General features: G+C 39.9%; 1 protein-coding gene across 4 annotated transcripts in view; it reads right to left on the minus strand.

Annotated features, from left to right (window-relative positions):
• Positions 1-206: 206 nt before the first annotated feature.
• Positions 207-25158, minus strand: part of GPATCH8 (G-patch domain containing 8) — a 99421-nt gene continuing 74469 nt past the window's right edge. For all 4 annotated transcript variants that reach the window (XM_032615861.1, XM_032615860.1, XM_032615863.1 and 1 more), the window contains 3 exons: positions 21358-21501; positions 8009-8139; positions 207-5065 (listed from right to left, as the gene is read on the minus strand). In XM_032615861.1, coding sequence (XP_032471752.1) covers positions 1162-5065; positions 8009-8139; positions 21358-21501 — 4179 coding nt within the window. In that variant the 3' untranslated portion in view covers positions 207-1161. The remainder of the gene's footprint in view (positions 5066-8008; positions 8140-21357; positions 21502-25158) is intronic.

The raw sequence follows: 25158 nt of genomic DNA on the forward strand, positions 1-25158 counted from the left end.
AGACTCTGTCGTAACTGAGTATCCCTCTGGCACCCCCAGCTGACTGCTGCCCATTAGTTCAAAAATTCTAGTGCTGGGAGCACCACTTACTGCAAATTTTGTCTCTGCAAAGAATGTTAAACAACGTTCCCTCTTCTGTTTTAACGTTTTTATAGTTCGTAACTTCAAAAAATACATGAGCTTGATAAAATATACATGCTTAGTCATTTTTGCATCTAGCAGAAAACAAATACTTTATTTTTTTGTTTTCATTTTATAACCTTTAAAGTTTCTTAATTCAACTAGGGCAAACATATTTACACAAAGCCACCAGAACAAGGATCACTTAAAGAGCTGGATGTAAAAAATATTATTGCAGTATACTACAAATATGGAACCTTTTTTATATGAGCTACAAAAAGCAGCATTTACGTTTATAGAGTTCAGTGCAATTTTTTACATTAAAAAATCCTATAAATTAAGAAGGAAACATCAACATGACAGAAGAAAATACACCCTTCAGACACATGAGCTCCTCTCTGGGGAAGCACATGGGTGACTATGTTCCGCATAGCTTCTATTCACGATAGGATCTTCTTTTCTGGGATATGCAGATGTCTCTTCTGGGATGAGGAACACGAGGACAACAGTGCCAAATGTGTGGCTGTTTGTGTGGGAAGTGGATCGAATGACAGCCTGAGTGGCACCTGGTTCCAGGTCAGACTCCCTTTCCACTTCACCCGGGATAAATAAGGTCACCAAGGTCAAAGACACTGATAAGGCAGGACCAGATGGAAAACCCGCCAGCCAGAGAGGAGGAAAATGTTTTAAAATTTATAGACAAGTGCAGAGGATAGAAAGTAGAGAGAGGAGGAGAGTATCTAAACTCAACAGTTTGGAGATGTTGCCAAAGAGGGGTGGGTAGCACTTACTGGTGTTCCCAAGCTTAGAAACACAGGAGAGGGAGGGACAAACAGAAAGGGGAAAAGGGAAAAAAATCCCTGATAGTAAACCCAAAGCAAACCTCAAATCTAAAACCACCCCTGCAAGCCAAAACTCAATTCTTTGGCTGTCAGACACTGCCCATTCCAGCTTCTACTTGCTGGTATTAATGGCTCAACACCCCAAGGGAAGATTTATGGGTCACCTTCCCTGGCCCTACCTGGGCTCGTATCCCCCAACTCATGTTCCATGGCTGGGGGGGTGCTGCAGGTCCTGACCTGAGAAGATGGGGTGAAGTAGTGGGTGAAGGTGGAGGGCAGTGGCAGCTGCTGCAGCAGGCCGGGGGGCAAGTAGGGTAGGGTAGAGGGCAGCATGTGGAACAGGGTGGAAGGTAAAGGGCCCAGGATGGATGGCTGAGGCGGGAATGATATGGATGGGATGGCTAGCTAGAAAGGTGGCAGGATGGCCAGGGATGATCGAGTGAGTGAGGTGGGACAAGGAAATGGGGGTCAGGTGGGGCTGGGGAATATGATGTACTTGGGCAAGTGGCTGGGGATGAGGGTGGGGGTGAATGCCAATGGCAGCAGCAGCTGCTGCGGCATGATGCTGTAGGATGGCATGCTGAACAGTTGTGATGGAGGTGGCAGAGGCTGTGGCTGGCTGCTGAATGTGGATGGGCTGCAAGGCTGGAGTGGCTGGGGCCAGGGCAGCCGAGGCGGGAAAGGCCTTTACTTGCTTGGCCAGAAGCTGCTGCTGGATGTGTTGCTGTGCGGCCTGCTGGAGCTTGCTGTACTTCTCCATCTCCTCGGGAGTGAAGGTGATGGGCTGGCTTTCCAGTGGGGCTAGGGAAGCATCCTCAACCCCATCAGCTGACTCAATACTAGGCTCCCCACTGGGAGGTGCATAACTGGGGAAGTGCTCAAGGTCTGACGCTATAGGCAGCAAGCTGGATTCCACAGGGCCTGGTTGACTGCCACTATCCAGGGACTCGAGGGTGTCCCCATCACTGGGGTCAGGGAGGTAGTTATGGGAGATGGATGGGTCCCCAGGATAGCAGTCAGAGTGCACTGGGGTGCCTAACGGAGCCACAGGGTGATCAGCAGTAGCTTCTTCAGACTTTGGCTCTTCTGGGGGTGGGTCTGATAAGGGGCCAGCTGTTTCCTCTGAGGAGAACTGATGTCCAAATGGGGCATCACTATTCCCTGGAGGCCCTTCTTCTGTCTCTGACTGCTCTTGCTCTTCCCCCCTTTCTAAGCCAGACTCTTCACATTTCTTGGTGTTGGGCTTTCGGGTAGCTGGGAGCTTCCCTATCAGTGGAAGGACAGGCTTATTGCCAAGAGAAGGGGGGAGCCTGGGCCCAAAATAACCTTGTGGAGGATCCTTGAGCTTGAGCCCAGCTTTATTAGGGGTGGCCAGCACCTCCTCACTCACACTGGGTTTCCTCTCCACTTTCCTTGACTGGATCTTCTCCAGTAGCAGTTTGGCAGTGACAGAGTTCTTGTCTTCAGGGCTGCAGTCACCTTCTGACCCTCTTCCTGGGCCAGTGTTGCTGTTCTGGGAGGGTGGGCCTATCCCTTTACCATCATCTCCTCTGCCATCTTCTTTCTTCTTCTCCCCGGAACCTTCTCCCCGGCCTGATCGGAAATAGTGGGGAGACTGGGAGCGGTAGATCTTAGAGCGAATGAAGTCTCGACGACCAGAACGCCTCTCCTCAGGGCTCTCGTGACCCCACGATCCCTTCCTGGAGCCTGATCTCTGCGAAGGGCTCCGGGTGCTGCAGCTGCGGTCCCGGCTATAGCTCCGACTCCGCTGCCAGCTGTGGGCTGTGGTGCTGCGGCTTCTCCGTTTGCTCCGGCTGCGACTACAACTGCTGCTGCGGCTGCGGCCCCTGGATCTTGAGCGCTCCCTAGTATGACTCCGAGATCGGCTTCGGGACTGGCTGCAACTGAGGCTATAGTCGTCATCAGAAGATGAATATTTGTGCCGCTTGGACCGGTGCTTGGAACTGGTATAGTCTGAGTCATCAGAGTCGTGGGAGCGCTTGGAGTGCCTTCGTGATCGGTCACTATAATCACTATAGCTGTCATCAGAGTAACTGTGTTGTCTACTATAGCAGCTCTGGTCTGAAGAAGCATCTGAGCTACTTGAGTAAGAACGCCGGGAGGAACGGCGAGAGGAATGGTGCCGGCCAGACCGTGAGCGGCTACGGGAATGCTCACTGCCCGACTCTTCTTCCTCCTCTTCCTCCTCCTCCTCCTCACTGTACTGGGATGGAGACTTCTGGTGCAGCCGGCGTGATGAAGCATCATCACTATCCTCATCTCCACTACTGGGTCGACTTCGATGGCTAGACCGGCTGCTCCGTTTGCTGCTAGCTCTTTGCTGGCAGGATGAAGTTGGAGGCTCACCTTTGTGTTTCCTCCCACCATGATCTTGGGAGCTGCCACCGCCTCCACCTTCATCCTTCTTGCCACTGCTCCCTTCTTCAGCTGGAATGGATCTCCGCTGGGAATCATCTTGGGCTCGCCGCCGTCTTCTTGGTGGTGCAGGGCTACCACTACCAGGGGGTTCTGGTTTGGGCCCCCGTTCAGAATCTGCTGGGGCTGATGACTTATTCTTCTTTCGTTTTCGCTTCTTGCGCTTCTTAGACTTCTCCCCAGACTCTGCCTTAGAGCTTTTCTCTTCTGGGTCAGGCTTGTGTTTCCGTTTGTGTTTGCTGGATTTTTTGTGTTTCTTCTTCTTTTTGTGTCGGTGGGACTTCCCAGATCGTTCTTTATTGCTAGGAAGGCTTCTCCCTGTGTCTTCTGTCTCTGACCCATGGCTACCCCCAGGCTCCTGCTTATTCAGGCCGCTACAGGCAGACCCTGGAGCAGGTGCATCTATTCTGCCTCCTGAAGAATGTTCTACATTCTCTCCCTCCTCTTTGCTTTTATTTGGCTCACTAGGATCAAGGCTTTGGAGATGGTCCTTTGAGGAGCCTCCTATATCCTTTGGTTTTTCTGTCCCTTTAGCTCTGGCATCTTTGTTCCTTGAAAGCTTGAAGTCAAAGTACAAAGGATTACAACTGTAAGAAATGGAGGGTTCTGCCTTCGTGAAAATTAATAGTTCTGATGGCCACTGGAGGGCAGTGCTTTCATCTTTGCTTAAAACTGGAAAGAAGGGACCAGTAGGATGTCTGGGTCCCTCTTGGCTTTCTTTCCCTGCTGGAGTGGCCTGAGAGATTTCTTTAGGAGGATTAGACTCACACATTTGGATCTCTGAATCCTTCTGACTCTGACTCTCTAAACTATGCTCACTTACATCGCCTCCTGAGGCCTTCTTTGTCTCAGCTTTGCTTTCAGGCTCTGAGGGCTCAGCCACACTGGTTTCCATCTGCTGTTCAGAGACTTCACCAACTGTCTTTTCTGCTCCTTGGCTTGCTGCCACCTTGATGCAGCCTTTAGGCTTGGGAGAACTACTTTTTTTGCTGTCTAGGGCATTCTTTGGGTGTGTACTACTATCACCTTCCATTTGTTCACTGGCTCTCATAAAGAGTAGGAAAGGAAAATTAGGTTTTACTTTGCAGTGTGCTGGGGGGATGTAGTGGTAATACTCTGGCTCTGTAGCCCCAGCTCCTTCTTCTCGCTTCATTCTTTTTAACTTAGATAATGTTGAGGCAAGGGACCCTCCATCCTGAGGGTCTTCATCCTCTTTTTTACCATCGAGATTACTGCTACCATCGGAGTCTCCCACCTTCTGCAGTCCTTGGTCTGTACCCTTCTCATCAGCTTTTGTTCCATCTTCAGAGGTCCCTTCCTCGGCGTGGTCCTTGAAAACTGATGCTATTGATTCGAGTTTGACAGGAGCCTTCTTGGCAAAGGAAAATGACACTCCCAGTTTTTGCAATGGGGTCCCCAGATTATTCTTAATGCCAAAGCTGACGCCTTGAGAGGCTAGCCCAGGAGACTGTGCCAGTCCAGTGGTATTAGTGATTTGTACTGCAGTGAAAGGGCCTCCTTTATCTGTGGAGAATTCAGATCCCAGGCCACAAGTGGCAGTGGCACTTGTGCCACTGTTTGTTGCTGATTCTTCTTTATCATCATCTCCACCTTCTTCATCTACAGCCACTGTGGTTGGTCTGAACATGGGACCACTTCCAGGTGCACTACACAATGGTTTAGAAAAATGAAAAACAAAAAAAAACAGGTTTAGGGAACATTTCATACTTCTTTTTTTATTTTTGGCCTCCCCACGCAGCATGTAGGATCTTAGTTCCCTGACCAGGGATCAAATCCGCACCCCCTGCAGAGGAAGCATGGAGTCTTAACCACTGGACCACCAGGGAAGTCCCTCATACTTCTTATGATACTAATCCCTTATGCTTGACCATTCATCACAGGCAGATCTTAAAAGACATTGAGTGGTGGTCATTCCCCAGCCCTGTGCTAACAAAAGGAACTTCCTCAGTGAGGTTAGGCAAAGTCTCACACTACTAATCTACCAAGCTACATTCGTAAGGATAGCCAGCTACTGCTGTTCCTTCCCTAGCTGTCGAAAGTATAAAAGCTGAGGTTTACCTCTCAATTCGAATACACTATCATTACCGTCTGGTACAGCCCACCTGTCCTGTATCCACTCTCAATTCTTATTGTATCATCCTACTATCAAACATATGGCCGAACATCTATTCACAAAGGTTGCACAGTTCACCCTTGAATACAGGTTTGCAGGTTTGAACTGCGAGGGCCCACTTATGCACAGATTGTTTTTTCAATACATATCACACAATCTGCGGTTGGTTGAATCCGTGGATGTGGAAATACGGAGGGTTGACTACAAAGTTATACACAGATCTTTGACTGTGTGGATGTGTGAGTGTGTGTGGGGGCTGGGGGTCACTGGCACCCCTAACCTCATTGTTCAAGGATCAACTGTATTTCATACAGCTAAAAAACAAAACAAAAAACCCCTCAATTTCTTCTGTGCTTTCAAATTTCAGTTTTTAAATACGTGCCTAGGGATTCCCTGGTGGCGCAGCGGTTGAGAGTCCGCCTGCCGATACAGGGGACACGGGTTCGTGCCCCGGTCCGGGAAGATCCCACATGCCGTGGAGCGGCTAGGCCCGTGAGCCATGGCCGCTGAGCCTGTGCGTCCGGAGCCTGTGCTCCACAACAGGAGAGGCCACAACAGTGAGAGGCTCGCGTACTGCAAACAAACAAACAACAACAACAAAAAAAGTGCCTATTCCCTGAGTTGAACACAGTCAGAAACCTCCACTGTGCTATACTATGATGGTTTGTGGTTAGGTTAGTATGTCTGTTATAGAAACTAAGAGCCTGTGCCTATCTCCTGGCACCATGCCCAAGCATTAGCTTTGGTTTTCTGATACTTTCTGGGCATTCCATACAATGATCATAATTCTACCAAGGACCTTCTCAGCTTTGAAAACAGGAGCACCAAGGAACCTGAAAGCCAGTGTTTTAAACTCCTGTCACGTCTGAAATTTTTACAGTGTGTGGATTATACAGGTATCTCTCATGCCAAACTCAAGAACTGAAGAGAATTATTTGGATGAAGTCTTTTTAATCTAAACCCTAGCTACTAGCTGCCCTAAACTCAGGGACCAAATATATTTGGATAATATGGTATCCCCTTTGCTATATGAACTCTTGTTATTGCAGGATGGAACCCACAAGATTTGGGTAGCAAGAGATACTCTCACTGTGTCACAAAACCTATCCCACGGGCTTAGTTGCTCCGCGGCATGTGGGATCTTCCTGGACTAGGGCTCGAACCCGTGTCCCCTGCATTGGCAGGCGGATTCTTAACCACTGTGCCACCAGGGAAGTCCGAGGTAGTATATATATTTTTAAGGAGGTACCCTTGCTACAAGTCCAAGAGGAATGTGTTTATTACATAAAGAGTTGCCAAAGAAGGAATCAGAACCAGTTTAATAGGCATTTTAACTCAACATTAGAGCTCATGGGTTAATTCTGTTTTAAAACTTACACTATATGTGTTCTTTCCCTTCTTCCTTCCTCCAAAACAAAAGAAAAGTAAATAAGTAAAAGGATCCAGAGACAAAAATCCAGAGAGTCTATGACCTTGGAAACTCTGGCCCCAACTTGGCTGTAAAGTTTTAAAAGCCACAATCACAGTTTCTCCTTCCACTGTAACCAGTTCCTCCTTTGTTACTGGCCAGCCATTAAAAACAAACATAGGGACGTTAAGTCCTTCGGATTGAGGCACATAACCTCACAAATTCTCAGATGCTCAAAGACTGGGTCCCCAAAGTCTAGTCGCTTGGAAATTCAGCCCTAGGTGGGATAAATTCCACCTAAGGCTAAACACCAGCCCCAAATTTATCATTAAGAACCATGAAGGAACATTAAAAACAACATTCAAGAAGGCAGGAATCTGCAGAGAAATAAATGGATAGAATTTCCTAGGTTTTAATGTTTAGTACTAACTCTACTCTATAGTACTTAAAAGGCAGTTACAACACTTGAATCTGTGCCCCAGTAGAATACTGTGATGTATATGCTTTTCTACATAAGAATAATACTGGAGGGGAATTCCCTGGTCTAGTGGTTAAGATTTGGCGCTTTCACTGCCATGGCCCAGGGTTCAATCCCTGGTCAGGGAACTGACATCCCACAAGCCGTGCAGGGCAGTCAAAAAGAAAAAAAAACGATAAAAGAAAAAATAAGCTGGAGAATGGGAATAATAATTGTTGCATAATTTACTGATTTACTGAGCATCTTCTATGTGCTAGGAACTCTTTTATAAGCACTCTGATATAACAACTTAATGACTTCTCACAACAACTATAAGAAATAAATTGTTATTTCATCTTACAGATAAGGAAACCGAGGCAAGGAGCTTGGATAACTAAGGTCACAAAGATCATAGGATACGGCCTCAGGAGTGCATATTCTTAATATGTTATACTCCAAGTATAGACACGCTTTTAGTTTAAAAGAAGGATCTATTAAAAACTGAAGGATTATATGTCAATTATACCTCAATTTTTAAAAAAAGGATTATAATTCTTAAATCTTAAGGGTTATAATTATTTGTAGAATCCTCGGAGAGAAAATGTCCTCACCATTCAGCTTGTTTTCTTTGCTCTGCCAACTCGTGGAGCCGCCGTAGGGCTTTCTCTTGCTTCTTCTCATCTTTGCGGGATCTTGAAGAGACATTTCGAGCAAACTCTCTCTGCTTGAGATCTTTCAATCTCTGGGTAACAAAAGGAAGGAACAGGGAGTGGGTGATTTAGAATAACCTGGGGATCCTGAAAGCAAGGCTTTCAGAATATTTACCCATAATCAATGGTTATAGCGCTAGTGTAGAATACACTGTTATACTCTCATGGTAATTGAAAACACAATGGCTGATTACTTTGGGTAAAGCACTTGGAGTATCTGCATTCATAATTAGGACAGCATACCATTTGCTTTATTGGGTAAAATTAAATAATTTCAGAAGCAACAAGCAACATTAGGAGAAAAGAACACTAGGAGAAAAGAAAAGGGACTATTTAATCACCTGCTCTTCCAGGATGCAAAACTAGACAAATAGAACATGAGTTAAATTGTAGTAACACAAGCCAAAGAGAACAGAAAGGGGTTAAGCTAGTATAGAAAATTACCCAGGTGTAAGATCTTAAAAAGCAATGTACAGCTTACATGGGGAGGTTATCTGAATCATTCAGACTAATAGAAAGCATACTTTTATTTCACCATAAAAAGGTGCTATTCTTTTCATCATGAACCGTTTTCTTGCTAACTAATCAAACAAACCATCTTCCAATGCTTGCATGTTCAGAGCTCACCAGTCTGACCACTTTCATCTGGTCAGTCTGCTGAAATTAGAGAGTAATACGTGTGCTTTTCATTCCTTCACGGCCCTGAGAGGAACATCCAGGGAATGAGATGGGAGAGTAGAGACAAGTCAAAGTATTACTTAAAATCCTGATAAAAGAATGGGTCTTTTATTCTCAGAGGCTACTATATATAATTTTCCTTAAAACAAAACAAAAACAACGTTATGACACACTGATGACAGACTCCAGACATATCTATCTGCAATGAAGACGTAACTAAAATTATTTTCAACATACTAGATAAGATAAAAGCAAACAAACCAAAACACATATATTAACCTATGCTTTTACAATAGCATTGGGAAAAGGAATCTGACCCAACATAAAGTGGACATTGCTTTGTTTGAAAGGCATGATGTGCAACAGACAGAGGAATTTTCTTATCTAATATTTATGAAATGTGTTTTGAATCTTTTTGAATTGGGAGGGGAAAAGGGTAGAAAGACACACACAAAAAAAGATACACAGCTAAAGACACTAGTAGAAAAACTCACTCTTGTGATCTGGGCTCCCAAATTAGAAGGATTTGCTTTCAATACATCAGCTGAAAATGTCACATCACAAAGAAAAAAAAAAAAGTAAAAAATAAAAACAAGAATGGAAGAGAAAAAAAAATAAAGCAAGCATTACTACACAAGCTCTCTTAGTGAATGTGCAAACTATTATACTGAACAATCAGGGATAAAGCCATCAACTCTAAAAGGGTTGGGGAGAAGGGAAGCACCTATACAAAACATGTATGTGTACCTACACACAGACTGACACAGTAATAATCCCTTCTAGATAAATGGAACCATCTCCATTCCTTTAGGAAAAATGGTTACAGAACTTTAGGAAAGACCACTGTGGTCTAAAAGCAGTTAGTCTTATTTTCATTTACCTTTATTTTGGGTTCGTTCAAGTAACCAAGAGATGGCAAAATTGTTTTACTGAGGCTGGCTGCTCAGAATTAAGATTTTTATAAAAATCACTTCAAGATGGAGGAGCAACTATTTTAAATAAATATGAACTCCAATTTCCTCCTTCCAAGGAGAATGGGGCAGAGAGAAAGAGCCTATCAGGACTATTGTATGATTATTTTAGGCCACAAACCTCGTTTTTTCCTGCCCCAAACACTTAACAGGCTCTCTAGCCAAGATTTAAACAGAATGATATGTTTTTCTCTAGCCACCTCATAAGCCTGGAAAATCTCCCCATGCCCAGTCATTCCCTTCCCTCTTATACTTTTAGGAGTTATTCCCCAAACTACAGGACACTGTCTAAAAGTATGAGCATTTTATCAAAGTCTGGAGTCTCCAAGCTAAGTCAATGACTTCCAATCATTCAGCAGCCACCTGGTACAAATTTGAAGTTGAAGGGATAGAATTATTTCCACATCAGCCTGAAGACACCCTATCTCAAATTCCCACCACAATATAATTAAAGGTAGGGAGGGAAGAAAATGGGATGATGTCAATAAAACAAGTTCAAATCGTGGTCCTATATAGGGTATAGCAAACACTCCTGTATCACCTTTACAAACTTTATAGTTAAGACTGGGGTCTTAAAAACAGAATTGGGGGCTTCCCTGGTGGCGCAGTGGTTGATAGTCCACCTGCCGATGCAGGGGACATGGGTTCGCGCCCCGGTCTGGGAGGATCCCACATGCCGCGCAGCGGCTGGGCCTGTGAGCCATGGCCGCTGAGCCTGCGCGTCCGGAGCCTGTGCTCCGCAACGAGAGAGGCCACAACAGTGAGAGGCCCGCATACCGCAAAAAAAAAAAAAAGAAAAAAAGAATTGGGAGCCCTAGAATTCTAACCCAAACGTTAAAGACAGGGCTTGGCAACTCTCTCAAACCCAAAATGTATATTTGGGGTCTCTCTCAGATAAGGGTGTTCTGATGATAAAAATGGATTCCTAACTCCAAGTCTCTCCTTTCTTCTCAGGGTCAAACTAAATTCCCCTCACAAAGTCTCTACTGATCCCTCACAAAAGATAGGATTTTTCTTCTTTGTCAACTGTCTTATTAACACTTTGTTATAGCAGTGATCTAGCAATCATCATATTTAGCCTGACTATACTTATTCCTGTCTTTCAGAAGGGCAGTTTGTGTAAAATTTCAGAGTGAGAAAGACTTGGGTTCAAATCCATTAATTACTGGCCAAGTGGTTTCACCTCTCTGAGCTGCAATTCCCCCATTAGAAAAACAGGGCTATCTAGCAATAGATTTACGAGATTAAGTGTCAAAATAAATACGAGTAAAGCATTTAGTATGTCCAAATTGTTCAATACTGCCCCTTCCCCTTTATTTGGGGCAGGGACTACAGCTTATCTTTATAATCAACCCTGCAGCGTAAGGAGCAGCGCCAAGGCTACAGAACTCATCTGGTAAATGGCTGGTGAATAATTTGGCTTAAACACTGGATCCTTGATTTTTGACAAATCCTCGTTACCACCTGTAGGAAAGTTTGATATGAAATAGTTTCATGTATCAATATTTACTAGGGACATATTCAAGCTAAATAATGTTTTTCCTAGTTATTACTCTCATACAGTACGGAAGTCTCTCTCTCTCTCTCTTTTTTTTTTTTTTGCCCATGCTGTATGGCATGCAGGATCTCAGTTCCCCAACCAGGGACTGAACCCAGGCACCGACAGTGAAAACAAGTCCTAGCCACTGGATCATGAGGGAATTCCCGCAAGTCTCATTCCTTAGAGAACCAAAAAGCCTATAAATTTAAACCCCTTACTCCTGAACAGAATTGGGCCAATGGCAAAAAAGATACTGACCAGAAACTTCTCAATTTCCCATCTAAAAAGTAATTTTCATAAAGGTACAAGGCCCTCAATTCAGAATCAGATTTTCCAGTTGCCTATTTTATTCCAAAAGGCTACCAAGCTTGGCTCATATGCCACTGAATACCCGTATGAAATTCTCTCTGTGTGTGACCTGTACTTTTTACTTTCCACTTAAATTCTGAAGAGGAACTCAACTTCAGATAGCTTTTTCAAGGCAAGAATAGAGGAGCAACATAACTGTCAGAGAAGAGACAGAGTTCAAGTAAGGAAACCAAAAAGTACAGATGTGTCATCAATCCAGAAACTACTTTCAAAGGCTGAGCAAATTCCATACTGTACACACAAATTCAAGTTAGACTCCAAACTAGCACACAGTCTAATCTGAATGGATCTAATTAATCATTTAAGGTGACTCCAAAGTTACTATGTCCTTATGTCTGAAAATTATAAAGTATGCTTTCTGAAGAGTTACTAATAAATTTGCTTATTTATTAATACTTATTAATATAAATTTGAGCCACATAACACATTTTTAGCTGAAAAATATTTGATTCAAGGGAAAGGAGACCAAACCCCATTCATAATGAAAGGGTTTGAAGATCTTGTTTTCCTGAAAAACGCATAGTATATTTCCAAAAAAGTATACATTTGTGACAGAGAACATAATTTCTCACTGATTTTCACTCACATGGTAGCTGGGTTTTCTATTAAATTTCCCAAAAGACCAGTAGAGGGAAGAACTTAACAAATAACCCAGCACTTGAAATACCCATCCACAGTTGGGCTAAAGACCACTTCAAATGTAAATGACATTCTAGTTCTAAAAACCAGCTAAACAGCACTGTGTTGGCAGAAAAATATCTACTCCAGGCCCAAAATCCTGCTCCACTATTCATCTGCAAACAAATTAAACCAGAGAAATGAGAATCTGGTAAATCTCACCAGGTTTTCAGTGTAGGTGATATATTTGTCCACATTATCAATAATGTGGAGTGTCAATAGCAAGAAGTGGCACTGTGTTTGAGCTGGGAATGAATGAGACAGTTTTCCCTATCAACAAAAGATAACAAGGATCTCAGTCTAATAAAATACTTATATCTTGGGGCTTCCCTGGTGGCGCAGTGGTTAGGAATCCGCCTGTCAATGCAGGGGTCACGGGTTCGAGCCCTGGTCCGGGAAGATCTCACATGCTGTGGAGCAACTAGGCTCATGTGCCACAACTACTGAGCCCGCACGCCTAGAGCCCGTGCTCCACAGCGGGAGAGGCCACCGCAATGAGAAGCCCGCACACCACAACAAAGAGTAGGCCCCACTCTCCACAACTAGAGAAAGCTCACAGACAGCAACAAGGACCCAAGGCAGCCAAAAATAAATAAAGAGATAAATAAATTTATTAAAAAAAAAAAAAAAAAAAAAAAACTTATATCTTTTGATGCTACTCTTCTCTCTTGAATCACAACAAAATTTTATGTTAGAAGCTTATATTTGATTGAGTATACTTTACTAGGAATAAATCTATTATCTTTCTCAAGTATTTTAAATCTATTATTGCAATTTAAAGAATAAAAACATTGTTTCCATGTGAAGGGAATTTCAGGCACCAGAAAATAGGCAGAGAGTATTTTCTATTGCCACTAAAAATCCTATGTTCTAATATTTACTCAATTCTAAAGAGAAACCTAATTCTGTCTCTTCAGGGTCAGATTATCTGTGATTTCTTTTTCTCACCAGATAGCAATCTCACTCTCCCAGAGATTGTTCTTAGTTTTCCTTTATAACTAACCCTGCAATGCACACACCATTGTCTATGGCACAAAAGAGATGTTCAATAAACATTTATCAAACTTGTTTCAGTTTTAAAATCAGTTATTGGGAAAGGGAACACATACATACTTTTACGTATTATTTGTTGGTTACGAACAGAGATGGAAAATGGTGATCAAAGAAGCAGTGGTTGCTTGCAACTCAATCTGTTTTTCTGCCTAAACATGATCCAGCCCTTTCTGAACTCAACTACTCCCTTTCCATTATGTCAACAACCCCACATACCCTAAATCCCCGGCCTCTTCTTCCCACTGTTTCCTGCCTCTCTCCAATGACATAACATTAATGAGGAACTCCTTTCCCCTCCAAAACTGGAGTAGTCATGCTGTAGTTGCCTGGCCAGGTTACCCACTTCAAGTCTCAGTGTTTGATGCCTCTGGATGAGACCAGCCAGAACACTGCCATGTGATGAGGGAGGGAAAAGACCAGTGGAGAACACAGAAAGCCTCAGCGTTAAACTACTCACAGAAAAAAGATTATAGTTGAAAGGTTAAGGAAATCCAAGTTACTGGGCATTGAGGTGTAAATTCTTCTTTTAGCACATGCATATCAGTAAGTGATGAAAATGAGTTTTATTCAGTAACAGAGAAAACCAAATGTTTGGTAACAGAGAAAACTAAACACTAATGATGATTACAGATACTGAAAAAACTCAGAGGGGAAAAAGAGAAGTATACATTCTTTTGGCTAGGTAACAGTAGTTCTAATAGTCATTTATGGCAATACCATTTGTGCCCCATTACTCTGAAACACAATGACTTAGTATCATTTGGTTAATATCAAATTAATTTGTCATAAAATCACTGTTATATTTGCTTTATGTTCAGAAATACAGCAAAAAGCCTTAAAAGTATGTTATATTCTTTAATAGCACCAGGTGTATACTGCTTTAAGGTATTTTCACACACACACACACACACACACGTATTCAATATATGAAGTCACCATCATCACTACCAAAATTTAAGTTTGATAATGAAGTTGTTAAAAATAATTTTATTGATATGTAATTCATGTATCATAAAATTCACCCATTTAAAGTGTAAAATTTAGTGGGTTTAGCATATTCTCAGAGTTGTGCAACCATCAGCACTATCTAATTTTAGAATATTTCCATTATCCCCCAAGGAAAACCCATCCATTAGCATTCATTCCTCACTGCCCCTTTCTACCCAGTCCCTGGAAACCTGAACTATATTATCCATAGATCTGCTTATTCTAAACTTTTCGTATAAATAAAATCATACAACATAAGGGTCTTTTGTGATTGGCTTCTTCCACTTAGCATAATATTTTCAAGATTCGTGCATGTTGTATTTATCAGTAAGTCATTCTATTTTATTGCTGAATAGCATTCCATTGTATAGTTGTACCACATTTTGTATATCTATCCATCAGCTGATGGATATTTCGGTTGCTTCCACTTTTTGGCTATGATGAATAGTGCTGCTGTGAACAATCTTGTACAAGTTTTTGTGTGGACATATTTTCATTTCTCTTAGGTATGTGTTGGTCATGTGGTAGCTCTATATTTAACATTTTGAGGAACTGTCAAACTGTTTTCCAGAGGGGCTGCGCCACTTTACAACCCCACTTGCAGTGTAGGAGAGTTCCAATTTCTCCATATCTTCTCCGGCACTTACTGTGTCTTTTTCATTTTAGCCATCTGAGTAGGTGTGAAATAGTATATACCACTGTGGTTTTGTGGATAACAAGTTTTAAGTATATCTACACAATCCTCTAGAGATCATATCTGGAGGCAAAGATTTGCCCTCTAGGTAAAATCTGAAGGAGCATAATTCGTTAAGAGTTGCTTAGGTCCAAAGCAAATGGAACAGCAGCATCCTAGTTCAGAGTTCTCTTTTCAGTACTGTCGCTCACAAACTTATCATTATTCCTTAAGTTGCTTTAACTTTTCAGACTACAATAGAACATACAGGCTCATCCCAGAATCTCTGCCACAGTGCATCACTGTGATGAATGCATGTGTATAGAAGCAGAAAACCAGTTGAAAGCTACAAAACATAAATTAGGTAGAATCATTTTTATTCACTTTGGAATTGTGTGTCAAGATAAAGAACAGAGTTAGAAATACATAGTATGAGAATACAGGGTTTACCAGCAACCTTAGCTCCCAAAGGGTCTGTTTAGAGTTACCTCGGCTCACAAAAGCAGACAGCTTCCCTAAACAGATGCAGTTTTCCAAGGTAAACTAGGTTGTGACAGCAGGGTGTAAGGAATCTATTCTCAACAAAAGCAGAGGTGGTGGGTATATAAGATTTAACAGGTGAAAAGGCTCGAATCATGCTCAGTTGTTGGAAGACTGGCCAAATGATGTCAATTCTCTTATTAGACAAAACAGTCCCAAAGAAAATGGTATCCACAGTGTACAAAATATCACTGAACCTAAAATTTTCACCTCTCTGATACAGGTTATTAAAATACAACTATAATATGCTTTAGTTCTGAGATACATTCCTCTCTTCACACTTGCTTTTGCTTCTCAAAGAATAATCTCTTCAGAAGTGAACTGTGCTATTTAAGTCAACATTTATGAAGCTTTGGGATTCATAAATACTTTATGATTTTCCTAACCTGTTTCATATCTTTACAATAATCAATTTATGGTTTTCTAAGTATAAACATTCTATAAACACCCAAAATATACAGCACCTATGAAATATCTTCATTGGTATCTGATCTTAGGGATTTCACTTCTTAGAAAGGTCCTTTTCTTTTAGCCCTAGAATTATCTTTTCTCACCTTGCCTTTTTAATTTTGTTTTTACTTCTGCGCTGCCCCCCCAACACCTGCACTGAATATCAAAGTTGCACTGAAAAAGGAATACAGTTACATTTCATCAGATCTGCAGTGGCTTCCCAGAGGTTCAACTGGCTTTGGTGTGCTTACTGTCCTGATGTTACATGTGCCAAGCATACAGAGGATCAAATGCATCGAGAGGCAAAAAAATCTGACCAGTCAATAGTGAACCTTCAAGTGGAAAGTAGTCCAAACTTGAATGAAGTTTATGTGAAGTCCAAAAATGATCATTCCTTCTATCACCAAAAAATTTCTCAGAAAATACTTCAATTCAGAAGTATTAGACAAAGTTTAGACAAAGTTAACTAAACCATGTAGTAGTTATAGATTCTATTCTGTACAATTCAGAATAGAGAAATCACTAATGGCTGCTACAGGATTGATTTGTTTTAGTTCAGTCATTTATAAAGCTCAGGAAACCACGACTTTTACAGATAAAACAGACCTTCGTATTTCTTTTTTTAAAAAATGTATTGAGGTACAGGGGTTTTCATACTGAAGCTACCTTAGCAAAAAGAAGAGGCAGGCTGAAAGCATTCTTTCCTCTGATGGAGATACTGATTCTTTGTACAAGTTAAAGGAATTTCTCAAAGCTGCTTTACAGTACCAGATTTTGATATTGGATTGGACTACCACAGATGGTTTTGAAATTGCAAGGAAGTTGTACCCAACACTAAGGAGGAGTAAGAAGGCATCTTTTCAATGTGCTACTTCCCTAGTGTCAATGAGAACCTGTGGGAGCCTGTGTGGAAAAGAAGGAAAGGTACAGGCCTGGGTCACAAATTCAAATGTTTAGAGGGATCTGGTAGGTAATGTAATGAGTCTCACAGGCTTATGTAAGAGAAGAGATGAAGTGGAAACCATATCTAATTGGAGAATGAGAACATGCCTTTCTAAAGAGAAGGCAACTAATCAGCTTTACCCAACTGTTATGTTGATATGCAAGCCCAATGTTCTCAGATGTTTCAATTTTTCAAGATAAGCCAAAGCCTGAATGATATAATATCTCATTTTAAAAAGTTGGGAACCAACTGAAATTAAAGGAGAAAAAAACTGACACCACAAAGACCAGGCAAAATACAGCTGACCCTTGAATAACACGAGTGTGAATTGTGCCGATCCACTGATATGTGGATATTTTTCAACAGTAAATACTATAGTACTATATGATCTGGGGTTGGTTGAATCCACAGATATGGAACCACAGATAGGGAGGAACCTCAGATATGGAGGGCCAACTATAAATCATAGACAGATTTTCGACTGCCTGGAAGGGTTGGCACCACTAACCCCCGTGTGGTTCAAGGGTCAATTGTACATCTGTGGGACAATTTGTGATCTCTAGTTTATGTACTGGAGGCTAGTGAGGAGAGCCCCTTAGTGGCACAAATAAAAGAGAGTAAGACTGGAAGAATCCTGAGTAGGTAATAAGGCACCAAGAAAGCAAAAGCAAAACCAAAACACACCATCATTAAAATAAGGCACCGACTACTGTGCTGCTACAGATTTACCTCTGGGAAAGAGAATTTTCTTTGGAGTTTGAAATTTAAACCTTGCAAGACTAAAGAAATGGTTTCCATTGTTATATTCATTAGCAGATATGTTCTTTAAAAAGATATGCAAAATAAAGAGGCACGAAGGTAGAGACGGAAAAATGTTTAGTTTCAAAGTCAACTTTAACTTATAACTAAGCCAACAAAGGTAGAAGATGAATACTAATGTTTATTGAGCACTCAGGCATATCAGAACTAACGTATATAAAAATGAATCATACATTGGGTCATCCCTTGAGGAATGGAAGGCTTACCCTTGAAGATTTCAAAATGTATGAAATTATCACTTTTAAAGAGGATTAAACTGCTAAAAAGAGCCAAAATGTCTAATTAGGTTTTTCATCTCTGAAAATCAAGCTGGGTCTTAATATCTGTGTATTAATGACTCTCTTCACAAAATATCTTAGAAAAGTTGAGAAAAACGAGCGAATAGTGAGATGTACACAGCACCAAAGGGCAGGGGGATAAAAAATCACCACAAATAAGGGTGACCACATAGCTCCTTTTTGAGAGATTACTTGTGCTTAATAAAGATAAGGGCATGTTCAGGATCCTGCCTACACTAGTAAGTTTACCACTAACATAATATATATTATTTCTCTGGAAAATTTTAATGGTGAAAATTTGATGAAAGATGCAAACTAGGGATTACTAATATAGGGTTGAATGTACTTACCTATTATCTCAGATTCATAATAATCCTGTGTGCCTTCCTGGAAGACAAGACAGGGTGTCTTTATGATTTTAGAGCATAAATTTGGAAAATGGTAGGTCCATTTGTATGGTAAGTTCATGTCCGTCAAAGAGGAATGAAAAATAGGACCTACCTCCTCCTCTTAGGGATTACTTAGCTGTGTTGTATGTACCAAGGTCAGTTAAAGTCTCCTTAGAAATTCTAAGGGCAGGGAAAAGTAACTATAAAAAATTCAGTACTGTGCATTTTTTTTGTTTATATATTTATAGCATTCTGTTTCAAGATTCTACCACTTGCATTGAGAACAGTATAAAGAAAGATGAAACGCCTACATTTTAACCAAATAGAGAACACTACCAAAAAACAAACAAAATAACAAACTTACACCACATCTCTTCTTTGTTTAAGAACAGCCCACCTAAGATGGGCTTTTGATCAAGGTGAACAAATAAGCTTACATGCATTCATTAATCACACCAGCTAAAGACTTTTTTCCCAGACCAGGGATCACAGATATATTCTATATTAATGGATAAGGCAGTTCAATATAAGAAATCCTTAATTTTGTATTTTCATTTTGATGATAATCTAAAAAAGAGTAATAATAATAAATATTTGAGATCATTTAGATGAGAACATAGAAATGTTTACAACATAACTGGGGACTTAAAATGAAACTGACTGGTTTGTACCAAACAAAGGCCAAACAATACCACAATATCATATGTATTTGAAAGTTTTTCAGTAGTCTTAAGAGAACAGTTTCTCAACCTCAGCACTACTGATCAACATTTTGGGCCAGGTAATTCTTTGTTGCAAGGAGCTTTTCTGTGAATTGTAGGATGTTTAGCGGCACACTTAGTCTCTACCCACTAGGTGCCAGTAGCACCATCTCCCTAGTTGTGATAATCAAAAATGTCTCCAGACATTGCCAAGTGTCCCCTAGGGGACAAAATCTCCCCAGATGGAGAATCACTGCAAAAGAGAAAAGTGATGAGAGAACAGAGGCAACACAAGGTGCACGGGAGAATAAACATGTCAAATTCAAATGAATCAGTTGTAATAATTTCTACTACTCTCAAACTGAGAGCAATATCACTAAAACATTACCATCCATCACATTAATGTTGTCAATGCGAATTTTATTAGTTCCGTATTTTTGCTCAGATTTAATTTGTAAATCTGTTTTGCTCTGATAGAATTTTTTCCCCTTAAAAAGTAAGTCTATGCATGATTCAAGTTTGAATCACACTTTTCCTGGTTCATTTTTTTCTAATTGAAAGGGAAGTCAAGAAACTTCTTTCAACTAAAAATGTAACCTTTCTAATTGTTCTTTTTTGGTGCCTAAAGTTTCCTCTGGAATCTTTTCATTTTTTAAAAAAATTTTATTTTATATTGGAGTATAGTTGATTTATAATGTGTTAGTTTCAGGTGTACAGCAAAGTGATTTAGTTATACATATATCAATTCTTTTAATTTATCATACACAATTCTTAACTGAAGAAATTCTCAAGAGCCCAAAATGGTAGATATGTATTTAGATGTTAAATATCTTTGTTGATTCCTCCAAACAAACAAAACAAAACCAAAACCCCAAATCTGAACTACACACACACCAAAAAGCTGGAAAAGTTACTGGATGAGCAATATTCACTGTTGCATTTGTCTTTCTTGACAGATGATTCTTTGAAGTAGTAAGGTAATTGCTAATATATCTTGTCCATATATATGCTCTCTAGATTTCTCTTCCTCAAATCAAGTAGAGCTGACAATATATTAAAACAATGTCCAAAGTTGTATAAAAAGTTGAAAAGCTGTCTTCAATATAACTCTATCAGTGGAAGAATCTTAAACGGGTTAGGTGTGGTTAAACGTGGAAAAAGTGTAAGACCACAACCAGCTTACAAACTATTCCTGTGCCAGTAAAAGAAAACTTAGTCAAAGCTCGCCTTTTATGTGCACTAAAATCTTATGGTTGGTTGGAAGATGAAACAAAGGTTAAAAAAAAAAAAAAAAGTTGGTTTGACAGGTCCAGCTTACGAGAGCATTCCAGTAATGCTCATAAATCTTACAAATTTAACAACTACAACCATTGTATCCCCAAAGACTTAGCAAGTTCTGCTAAAGTCACCTAAGATCAAATGGCTCAAAATTCTTTAATAAGTTAGAATTGTTCTATAGATGTAAAGATTCATTTCCTCCTTCTAAAATCCCCCAAGGGAATTATTGCCGCCTTCTTTATGCCAGTACTAGTTAGGAATAAGTTTCTTTTCTAAATCAGTGAAAGAAAGAAAAAAAAGAAAGAAAGAAAAGAATAGAATAGAAAAGAAAAGAAAAGAAAAAGACCATAAAGAAGGTGTAATTCATTTTTCAGCAAGCTCTTCAACATGCAGCATCAGAATTTTCTGTTGAAGTTAAAATAGCATCTAACTTGATTTTCCTCCTCAAAATTTATCTATCCTCCAAGGTATACCAAGTAACAAAATGACTTACTGCTAGGAAATAACCAATACAGCATGAATTCTTAGATACAGAAGAGGAAATGACCACAGTCTGAGATAACTATTCAAAGTTTAACAAGTTCAGAAAGGGGGAGAAAGGGAAACAAAGCTCCCAGTGATCCTTAGTTGAAAAATACAAATTTAGAAACCACTCAAAGCCAAAAATTTTATGCACGATTTATGAAGCTCACAATTCTTCACTCTACATACAATCTTGGAAGGATGAGGTCAATGTCAGGACTCTGTCACTGGAGAAAAGTCAAGTCAGTCAGATGACCTCAGATAAAGACAGGCAGATACAAGAAACCATAGTCAACAAGCTTTTTGGGGTACACTCATAAAATGCAATAGTTATAACAAATAAAGTACCTTTTTCTTTGTTAGAAATTAACCGTTCCTCACCTGCTTGTGTGCGTGATCATAGGAGTTGATATGGTTGTCAAATTCCTGATGTTTCTGATATTGCTTATCACAGAGTTCACAGTAAAAGTTGGCTCTGAGGTCTTCCAACGCTTTGGCAATTGCCTTCTCTTTATCAACATAATCCTGTAAGAACCACAAAATAAAACAAAAAATGACTTGGTAGAGTTTTAAGTGAATGTTATAAAAAAGCAGTCTTCCCTGAAGAGGGAAAAAGGGCTTTTCATAACATTTAATGGTACCAGTTAAAGTCAGATAGAGCAGAAGTAGCAATATGGTGGGGTAATTAGCGTGTGGTTATACTAACGGTTGTCTTCAAACAAAGTTCAGAGTTTAATTTTACTTTCTCTTCTGGCAGTGTGGTGGACTAGATACTGTGGCATTCCCTACTCCTATCCCTGGCTAAAAACCCCTCAACTAACCAGATATATAAGACACAATTTTCACTGCACTGCAGAAACCACAGAGAGAAAAGTAAATCCCCAAGAAGGGCAATCGGAGAAGAAAAAACAAAACAAAATTTAAAAATCAGCTATGACCTGAAACTGACATCAGAGCTGTGATGGGCAAGGGCTCTCCTTAGGACATGTGGGTGACACTCGTGCTTGAGGTTTGAGCAAGGTGGGGGAACTAAACTTGAGAAGCCTCACTAGTAAGGAAAAGAACCTGGAAGTAGGCTGGAAATCCCAGGATCTCTGGGTTTTGGCAGTGGGAATAAAATATATTCTCAGAAAGCATCCTCAATTTTGGTCCCAAATTTTTTCCTAGATTAGGATCAATAAAATATGAGTTACAATCAAAGATTACTATACACACAAAAGGAAATAAATCTATCACAAGCAAGAGTCACAAAAAATAAGCAATAGATTTAGTTCCCAAGAACTCAGATTTTGGAATAGTCTGTTACAGAATATAAAGTAACTATAAAATGTTTAAAATATAAAATGGAATTACAAAAATTAGCAAACATAAAACACTAAAAAATCAAAACCAAAAGAATAGGCAGATTGCAGAAAGAACCAAATGAGATTTTTACAACTGAAAAACCTAATTGTAAAAAATAAACAAAAAAATTCACCAACTATCTAGAGGATGGGTTAAAAGACAGTCAAGATATAGCTCAAAAAAATGTAGCAGGGTGGTGAAAACGTTCTGGAATTAGATTGTAACAATGGTTGCACGACCTTGTGGAATATACTAAAAACCACTGAACTGTACACTTTAAAAGGGTGAGTTTTATAGTAAGTGAATTATATTTCTATTGATAGAAATGGCTGAGAATTTTTCAGAACTGATGAAAGACATGACTCCGGAGGTACAGGAAGCACAGGTATACCACACAGGCTAAATAAAAATAAGCACCTAGAAACACTCATTGAGTCCCATAACTATGGGAGCAAAGACAATGAAATCATACTACTACCCAGAAAAAAATTAAGGATCACCCACAATCAGACTGACAGAAGATTCAAAAGCAACATCAAAAGATGGAAGATAGTATGCTTTGGTGTGTGAGAGAAAACATTTTCATTTGTATACCAAATGAAAATATTTTTCAGAAATGATGAAATAAAGGTACTTCCAGATAAAAAGAGAATTTACCACCTACAGATCCATTAAAAAGGAACTTCCTAAAGCAGTATTTCTGAAATCATAGATTGTGACCCACTAGTGGGTCATGACATTGATTTCGTAGATTGTAACAGGCAGAAAAAAAGGAAAAAAAAAAAAAAAGAGTAGAAAAATACAGAGGATATTTCACATAATAAAGGTAAATACTGTCTTCTAAAACTTCTGTTTCAGTTGTGTTTGTGTGGTTGTAATATTAAAAATATTCTTACTGAGGACTTGAAAGTCACTGTTTTAAGGAAGGAAAATGATGCCAGACAAAAAGTCTGAAATACTAAAAGTAAGTGGTAAGAAATGAAATTAATATACAGATTAATAATCACAACAGTAACAACACCACCTAGCTTGCAGGATGGAAAAGAGTTAAAAAAAAATGCTAGCAGACACAGCCATATATAATAGGAAAGGGTGTTTGAAATTAAAGCGTTCTAGAGTCCTTCTACTGATTGAGATGGAGTTAACTTTAGACTTTGTTAAATTAAGCATAATTTGTATTAGAATTCCAAGGGTTGTTATCAGAAAAATAGGAGTAGCAAAGGGGGAAAGATTAAGATAACTTCAATTTTATAAAGGTAAGACAGACAACAAAAAAACAGGAAAATAGAAAGTAAAAAGATGTAAGAAACAGATTTATAAGTAATCACTAGAAATGTAAAGTATTAAAATAAAAAACTGTCAGAAAAACAAATCCAACTACATGCTGATTATAAGAGATATCCCTAAAACATGAGGACTTAGAAAGTTGAAAGTTAAAGGACAGAAAACAATATGCCAGGCAAGTTACTAACCAAAAGAAGCTGGAGTAACTATTAACGTTCAACTTTTTAGACTTTATAGCAAAAAGCATTACTTGAGACTGTGGCCAGCTATGGGGTTAAACGTTACAAGATTATTCTTCAAATAAGATGCACTGCCAACACAGATCTGTTGGTCATCCATTAGTCTTAATGAGGTTTTGGCTCAAAACTGTGGGACTGATCCAAAGAAGTGGTCCAATTTGCCTCAGCAGTTCCACTTAAAAACTAGACATCTCAAAGCAAGTTGAGAATATTCATTTGCTATAAAGCAGCACAGAAGAATGAGAAGGGGAAAGGAATGATAAATGATTCCTTGTTAGCCTTCTACAGCAGGGTAGATAAGTAGCTCCTTCTAGTTAACAGACCTAAAGATAAATCTCATTTCAAAGGCTCTACAATCAGCCTTTCTTTTATTCAGTTTAGTATCTTTTGGATACACTTTCAAAGCATCTCTATCATCTAACATCTCTCCACTATTTCTCACATGAGCTATTTAATCAGTATGCAAGAGAAGGCTGATGTATTTTGTGGAATGCCAGTATTGAACTCATTTGGATAAATTAGTTAAAATTGAAAAGTGAATATATAACACATTATGATTTTTTTCCCTATTCGATCCTTCTCAATAGTTTTCTCTCAGCATCCCGGGCAATTTCATGTTGTCTGGCTATTAAGCTCCACAATGGGAGAGGCCACAACAGTGAGAGGCCCGCGTACCGCAAAAACAGAAAACAAAAAAACCACATACAATCCAATTAAATATTGATTATAAGAGATTCTTTATTGCATCTCAAGTCTTTCAAAGGGAATCACATTCCTTCTTTCTTAAATACTTTCTTTGAAATTTCTTTTAGAAGAGTCTTCTGGTGGCAAATTGATTTTTTTATCCAAAAATTTATCTATTTTTAATCTCTACTCTTTTTTTTTTTTTTTTTTTTGCGGTATGCAGGCCTCTCACCGTTGTGGCCTCTCCCATTGCAGAGCACAGGCTCCGGACACGCAGGCTGAGTGGCCATGGCTCACGGGCCCAGCCGCTCTGTGGCATGTGGGATCTTCCCGGACCAGGGCACGAACCCGTGTCCCCTGCATCGGCAGGTGGACTCTCAACCACTGCGCCACCAGGGAAGCCCTAATCTCTACTCTTAAAAGATATTTTTGCTGGGTGTGCAATTCTAGGTTGATGGTTGTTTGCTCTGAGCACATTCAACATTCCATTAGATTATAACAGAATTGACACTGTATTCTGACTTCCATGTTACTACAACAGTTCTTCTAAGATTGTGTATTTTTCTATGGTATTGTACAGTTTTACTAGGATGTGTCTACACGTAGACTTCTTTTTTATCTTGCTCGAGAT

Source organism: Phocoena sinus, chromosome 20 (genome assembly GCF_008692025.1).
Source record: "Phocoena sinus isolate mPhoSin1 chromosome 20, mPhoSin1.pri, whole genome shotgun sequence".
In the NCBI taxonomy this organism is placed as follows: domain Eukaryota; kingdom Metazoa; phylum Chordata; class Mammalia; order Artiodactyla; family Phocoenidae; genus Phocoena; species Phocoena sinus.